The sequence below is a fragment of the Phaenicophaeus curvirostris genome, chromosome 13 (genome assembly GCF_032191515.1).
Source record: "Phaenicophaeus curvirostris isolate KB17595 chromosome 13, BPBGC_Pcur_1.0, whole genome shotgun sequence".
NCBI classification, from domain to species: Eukaryota; Metazoa; Chordata; class Aves; order Cuculiformes; family Cuculidae; genus Phaenicophaeus; species Phaenicophaeus curvirostris.
This window is the reverse complement of record NC_091404.1, coordinates 1,349,092-1,355,230: the sequence shown is the minus strand read 5'-3', so window position 1 is coordinate 1,355,230 and position 6,139 is coordinate 1,349,092. Positions and strand designations below refer to the sequence as shown.

The 6,139-nt window shown below is 58.2% G+C and overlaps 1 protein-coding gene across 2 annotated transcripts; it reads right to left on the bottom strand.

The window, feature by feature from the left end:
* Positions 1-529: 529 nt before the first annotated feature.
* On the bottom strand, positions 530-5,870 carry RAB33A (RAB33A, member RAS oncogene family). 2 transcript variants are annotated; one of them, XM_069867650.1, is made up of 3 exons: positions 2,541-3,681; positions 1,522-1,652; positions 530-1,043 (listed from the first exon to the last, which is right to left on the bottom strand). In XM_069867650.1, exons 1-3 carry the CDS (start codon positions 2,644-2,646, stop codon positions 588-590), a joined length of 693 nt encoding a protein of 230 aa, XP_069723751.1. In that variant the 5' UTR covers positions 2,647-3,681; the 3' UTR covers positions 530-587. The 2 variants fall into 2 exon arrangements, with proteins under 2 accessions (XP_069723751.1, XP_069723752.1); XM_069867651.1 differs by lacking the exons at positions 1,522-1,652; positions 2,541-3,681 and adding an exon at positions 5,529-5,870.
* Positions 5,871-6,139: the final 269 nt, after the last annotated feature.

The following is a 6,139-nucleotide window of genomic DNA, read 5'->3' as shown; positions in this document are numbered from 1 at the left end:
AATGACCCTTTCTGTGAAAAATTTTTCCTGATGTCCAGCCTGAACCTCCCCTGGCAGAGCTTGAGGCCATTCCCTCTCGTCCTGTCCCGTGTCACTTAGGAGAAGAGCCCAGCTCCCTCCTCTCCACAACCTCCTTTCAGGGAGTTGGAGAGAGCAATGAGGTCTCCCCTCAGCCTCCTCTTCTCCAGGCTAAACAACCCCAGCTCCCTCAGACGCTCCTCCTAGGACTTGTTCTCCAGCCCCTTCCCCAGCTTCGTTGCTCTTCTCTGGACTCGCTCCAGAGCCTCAACATCCTTCTTGTGGTGAGGGGCCCAGAACTGAACACAGGATTCGAGGAGCGGTCTCACCAGTCCAGAGGGAGAAGAACCTCCCTGGACCTGCTGGCCACGCCGTGTCTGATCCAAGCCAAGATGCCATTGGCCTTCTTGGCCACGTGGGCCACTGCTGGCTCATGTTCAGTCGCTGTCAACCAACACCCCCAGTTGGACCGGGCTGAGCTGGGCCACGCGGCGCAAAGCAAGACCCAGAGTGGAGCGGAGCCTTCGAGCCTTTATTGGGGTGACTGTGACAGAGGGCGCAGACCCTGCTCAGCATGGGCAGGAGCTCTTGACGGGGGTGTTGTGCGCTGGCTCCAGCCTGCGGGGCTGCCCCGGCCGCCCCTCCAGGTCCCGGCAGAGCAGCGAGCGCTGGGCCTTCAGCCGGCAGGCCAGGCACATGAAAATGGCATCCACGTTCTGGCTCTCCTGAGGGTCCTTGGCCGAGGTCTCAAACAAAAGCATGTTGTGAGCGTCGGCGAACTTGAGGGCCATGCTGGACGGCACTTGGATCAGGTCCTTCAAGTCACACTTGTTCCCCACGAGCACCCTGGGGACAAGGGGGGGCACGGCGTGCCCGTTGCACTCCTCGATCCACATCTTGAGGTTGGTGAAGGAGGTCATCTTGGTGACGTCGTAAACGAAGACGACGGCATGCACGTTGCGGTAGTAATGCTCTACCATGCTCTTCCGAAACCTCTCCTGGCCAGCCGTGTCCCACACTTGCACCTGGGAAGAAAAGCAGACAAGAATGAAAGCTACGGAAGCATGGATTGTCCTCCCCAGGCTTCCTGCTTGTGGAACTCCCTGCAGGGGAGCTCCCTGCGGAGGGTGGGAGCAAGGGAAGGTGGCCGGGGAGGAACACAGAGACATCGTCCAAGCACCCAGGGATCAGGTTAGGAGAGCTGATGCTGTGATAGAATTAAACCCAGCCAAGGACGTCAGAGACAACAAGAAAAGTTTCTATAGGTACATTGGTGATTAAAGGAAGACTACGGAGAATGTGGGCCACCTCCAGAAGGCAAAGGGAGACCCGGTTGCCCAGGATATGGAGAAGGCTGAGGTACTCCAAGACTTTTTTGCCTCAGTCTTCTCTGGCAATGGTTCCAGCCACAGCACCCAAGGTGCGGGAGGCAAAGGCAGGGACTGGGAGATGGAAGGAGCACCCACTGTAGGAGAGGATCACGTGCGAGAGCATCTAAGGAACCTGACAGGGCACAAGGCCATGGGACCTGAAGAGATGCATCCGTGGGTCCTGAGGGAACTGGTGGATGAAGTTGCTAAGCCACTGTCCATCATCTCTGAGAAGTCGTGGCAGTCCGGTGAAGTTCTCACAGACTGAAAAAGGGAAACATAATTCCTGGTTTTAAACAAAGGAAAAAGGAAAACCCAGGCACCTCCAAGCCAGTCAGTGTCGCCTCTGTGCCCGGCAAGATCATGGAGCAGATCCCCCTGGAAACTCTGCCGAGGCACATGGAGAATAAGGAGGTGATTGGTGACAGCCAGCATAGCTTCACGGAGGGCAAATCATGCCTGATTAATTTGGTGGCCTTCTACAATGGAGCTACAGCGTTGGTGGTGAAGAGAGTAACCAACATCATCTACCTGGGCTTGTGCAAAGCATCTCACACTGTCCCACGTGACATCCTTGTCTCTAAACTGGAGAGACACGGATTTGATGAATGGAGCACTCAGTGGATAAGGAATTGGCTGGATGGTCCCACTCAGAGAGTTGTGATCAATAGCTAAATGTTCAAGTGAAGACCGGTGATGAGTGGCATTCTAAAGGGTTGGCATTGGGACTGGTCGTGTTTAACATCTTTGTCTCAGACATGGACAGTGGGGTTGAGGGCACCCTCAGCAAGTTTGCTGATGACACCAAGCTCTGTGTTGCCGTCACCATGCTGGAAGGAAAGGATGGATCCAGAGGGACCTGGGCAGGCTGGAGAGGTGGGGCTGTGAAAACCACATGGGGATCAGCAAGGCCAAGGGCCTGAACCGGGCTCGGGGAAATTCCAAGCACAAATACAGCCTGGGCAGAGAATGGATTGGGAGCAGCCCTGTGGAGAAGGACCTGGAGTGCTGGGGAATGAGAAGCTCAACATTAGTTGGCAATGTGCTCAGAGCCCAGAAACAAACCACATCCTGGGCTGCATCCAGAGCAGTGGGACCAGCAGGGACAGGGAGGGGATTCTGCCCCTCTGCCCTGCTCTGCTGAGACTAAACCTGGAGCCCTGTGTCCAGTTCTGGAGTCCTCAGCACAGGAAGGACATGGAGCTGTTGGAGTGAGTCCAGAGGAGGCCACGGAGATGATCTGAGGGCTGGAGAACATCCTGTACGAGGACAGGCTGAGAGAGTTGGGGTTGTTCAGCCTGGAGAAGAGAAGGCTGCAGGGAGACCTTAGAGCAGCTTCCAGCACTGAAAGGGGCTCCCGGAAAGCTGGGGAGGGGCTCTGGATCAGGGAGAGCAGGGAGAGGATGAGGAGGAAGAGTTTTCAGCTGGCAGAGGGGAGATTAAGATCTCATCTCAAGGAGAAATGTTTTGGTGTGAGGGTGGGGAGGCCCTGGCCCAGGTTGCCCAGAGCAGTGGTGGCAGCAGAGGTGGCGAAGGCTGTCCTGGGCATCACACAAAGCATCACCCGCAGGCCAGACAAGGTGATCTGTCCCCCTTGTGCAGCGCTGGTGAGGCCACATCTGGAATGCTCTGTCCAGTTCTGGGCTCCTCAGTACAGGAGAGGCATGGACTGGAGAGTGTCCAGCGAAGGGCCACAAAGATGGTGCAGAGACTGCAGTGTCTCTCCTGTGAGGAAAGACCAGGAGAGCTGGGACTCTTCAGCCTGGAGAAGGAGAAGGCTTGGAGAGGTGAGGTTTACCTGAAGGGAGGCTACAAAGTAGATGGAGCTCGGCTCCTTCCAGTGGTCGCCAGCACCAAGACCAGAGGCGGTTTGCACATGCTGAGATACAGAAGGTTCCTCCTAGGTGTCAGGAAACACCTTTCACTGCGAGGGGGACAGGCCTGGCAGAAGTTGTCCAGGGAGGCTGTGGAGCCTTCATCCTTGGAGATGTTCCAAAGCCATCTGGCCATGGGCAATCAGCTCTCGGGGGCTGGAGCAGATGACCTCCAGAGGTTCCTTCCAACCTAAGGACCAGGTGACTCTAGGAGTTCTCCTGGCCCTTGTAGGTAACATCTAGAAGCTTGGAACCAGCCAAATCAGTGTCTGGGGTCAATCCAAATCACGTTGTACCCTATAGAGATAGTGCCTGCCCAAGAGTCTTCCAGAGTGGAAAAATGCTGGCAAAGAAGAGCTGCTGCTCCCGTGTTTCCCTGCTGGTCTCTCCTAGACCATTCCATATGGGCAGAGCAGGAGATGGAGGGTAACTCTCCCACCTCTCTCCTCACTTCTTGGACACATGCTCTCGGGAAAAGGCCAGTTTGTGGCTCTGCCTCCCACTCCTGCCTGCTGGAGCGCAAATAACATCCAAAGGTGGGAAACCTGGCAGCGTTTTCCGTCTCGTGGCAGTGTGACTGGCTTCCTGCCAGCCTGCCCATGGCTTACAGCAGCGCAGCGGTGGGGTGGTGGATGGAGCAGGGAGGAGATGAGGGAAGGAGAGAGAGGAAAACCTTCAAGGACAGTTTAAAAGCACAACTGAAGTTCTTCCCCACCAGAGCGGGGACCTGGCTGTCCAGGGAGGAGGCTGAGTCCCCGTCCCTGGAGGGGTTTAAAAGACGAGTAGATGTAGTACTTGGGGACATGGTCCAGTGGGTGGCTTTACAGGGCTGGATCGATGGCTGGACTAGATGATCTTGAAGGTCTTTTCCAACCAAAACCATCCCATGACTCTGTGATATCTTCACTGGGATTAGTCCCTCAACTTTGCATTCCCCACTGGTCAGCACAACAGCACTATTCACTTTTTCCAGCAGCTGGTCTCACCCACAGATGCTGCCAGTGCCGATCCACCCAACCAAGCTCCTGGCTCGCCGTGCTCCCCAGGCCATTCCCTGCCAGCTGCTGTTGGGCTGCAGCTCTGCTCTGGCACAGCAGCTGGAGCTCCTCAGGTCTGGGCCGCTGCATTTCTTACAAGTGTCTTGCTGGCTTTCAAACAGCAAATTCATCATGCTCTCCTGCTGCTGCAATTGCTCCCTCCCGGTGCTTGCCAAGAGCAGCCCTCAGCATCCAGCCCACGGCTGTCAGATCCTGGGAGGTCCAGGCCTCGTAGCGCCACCGCTGCGCGCAGAACCCCAGCTGCTCCCCCAGGCGCTGTGTTTTCTCGTCCTGCCCCTGCTCCAGCTCCAGCTCCCAGCAGCTTCCCCTCGATTTTGGTCCAGCTGGGCAGGCTGGAGCTGGGGCCTCCAAGTCTTCTCCCTTCAGCCTCATCCTTGCAGCCCTGTTCCTCCAGACATGCCCCTCTGTCCTGGTCCCTCCATCTGGGTCCCTCAAGCCTTGAACCCTCCAGCCTTGTCCTTCAAGCTCTTACACTCAAGCCTTGGACCCTCCAGCTTTGCCCCTCCATCCCTGTCTTTCCATACTTCTCTCTCCATCCCTGTTCCTCCATCTCTCTCCCTCCATCCTTCTCTCTCCATCCTTGTTCCTCCATCCCTCTCCCTCCATCCCTCTCCCTCCATCCCTGTCCCTCCATCCTTCTCCCTCTATCCCTGTCCCTCCATCCTTCTCCCTCTATCCCTGTCCCTCCATCCTTCTCCCTCCATCCTTCTCCCTCTATCCCTGTCCCTCCATCCTTCTCCCTCTATCCCTGTCCCTCCATCCTTCTCCTTCCATTCTCCTCCCTCCATCCCTGTCCCTACATCCTACATCCTTCCACCCCTATCCCTCCATCCTTCTCCCTCTATCCCTGTCCCTCCATCCTTCTCCCTCTATCCCTGTCCCTCCATCCTTCTCCCTCCATCCTTCTCCCTCTATCCCTATCCCTCCATCCTTCTCCCTCCATCCTTCTCTCTCCATCCTTGTTCCCCCATCCCTCTCCCTCCATCCTTGTCCCTCCATCCCTGTCCTTCCATCCTTCTCCCTCTATCCCTGTCCCTCCATCCTTCTCCTTCCATTCTTCTCCCTCCATCCCTGTCCCTACATCCTTCTCCTTCCACCCCTATCCCTCCATCCTTCTCCCTCTATCCCTCCATCCCTGTCCCTCCATCCTTCTCCCTCCACCCTTCTCCCCCCATCCCAGTCCCTCCGGTCCCGGTGCCGTGTCCCACCTTGATGCGCTCGCCCTCGATCTCCACCGTCTTCTCGCGGAAGTCCACGCCGATGGTGGCCTCGGTCTTGTCAGGGAAGGTTCCCCCGCAGAAGCGGAAGGTCAGGCAGGTCTTGCCCACGTTGGAGTCCCCGATCACGATGATCTTAAAGATGCGGGTCTGCACGTACGGCTCCGGCGACGGCTCGGGGCCCGGCGGCCGCCCGCCGCCCGCTGCCATCCTCACCGGCGCATCGGGGGCACCGGCACCGGGCACGGCACCGGCTAGGGCTGTGGCACCGGCTATGGCTACGGCGCGGGCTGTAGCGCCGGGTATGGCACCGGGACCGGCTCCGGCACCGGGACCGGCTCCGGCGGCGGCTGCAGCCCCGGCCCCGCCTTCGGGCCCCGGCGAGCCCCGCCTCTCGCCCCGGTGACGGCGCCGCCCGCCCCCCGCCCGGGGCCCCGGTCCGGCTCCTCGCCCTCTGCGGGACAACCGGCAGCTCCTGCCAGGGAAGAGCCCCCGGTGCTTCTCCCTCGGGCAGGGTCCTCTCCTGGCCCGGTGTCCCCATCCTTCGTGCTGCCCTATCACCTGTCCCGTGGGAGAATCATAGAATCACAGAATCACCAGGT

Bases quoted from the DNA above. Each gene is read 5' to 3' on its own strand.
- RAB33A (XM_069867650.1), bottom strand. From the start codon at position 2,646: ATGTTCTCCAGCCCTCAGATCATCTCCGTGGCCTCCTCTGGACTCACT. The intron at 1,653-2,540 runs GTTTAGTCTCAG...TCCCTTTTTCAG, and splicing joins AACTGGACACAGGGCTCCAG to TCTGTGAGAACTTCACCGGA. The intron at 1,044-1,521 runs GTTCCTTAGATG...TTTTCTTCCCAG, and splicing joins ATGGCCTTGTGCCCTGTCAG to GTGCAAGTGTGGGACACGGC.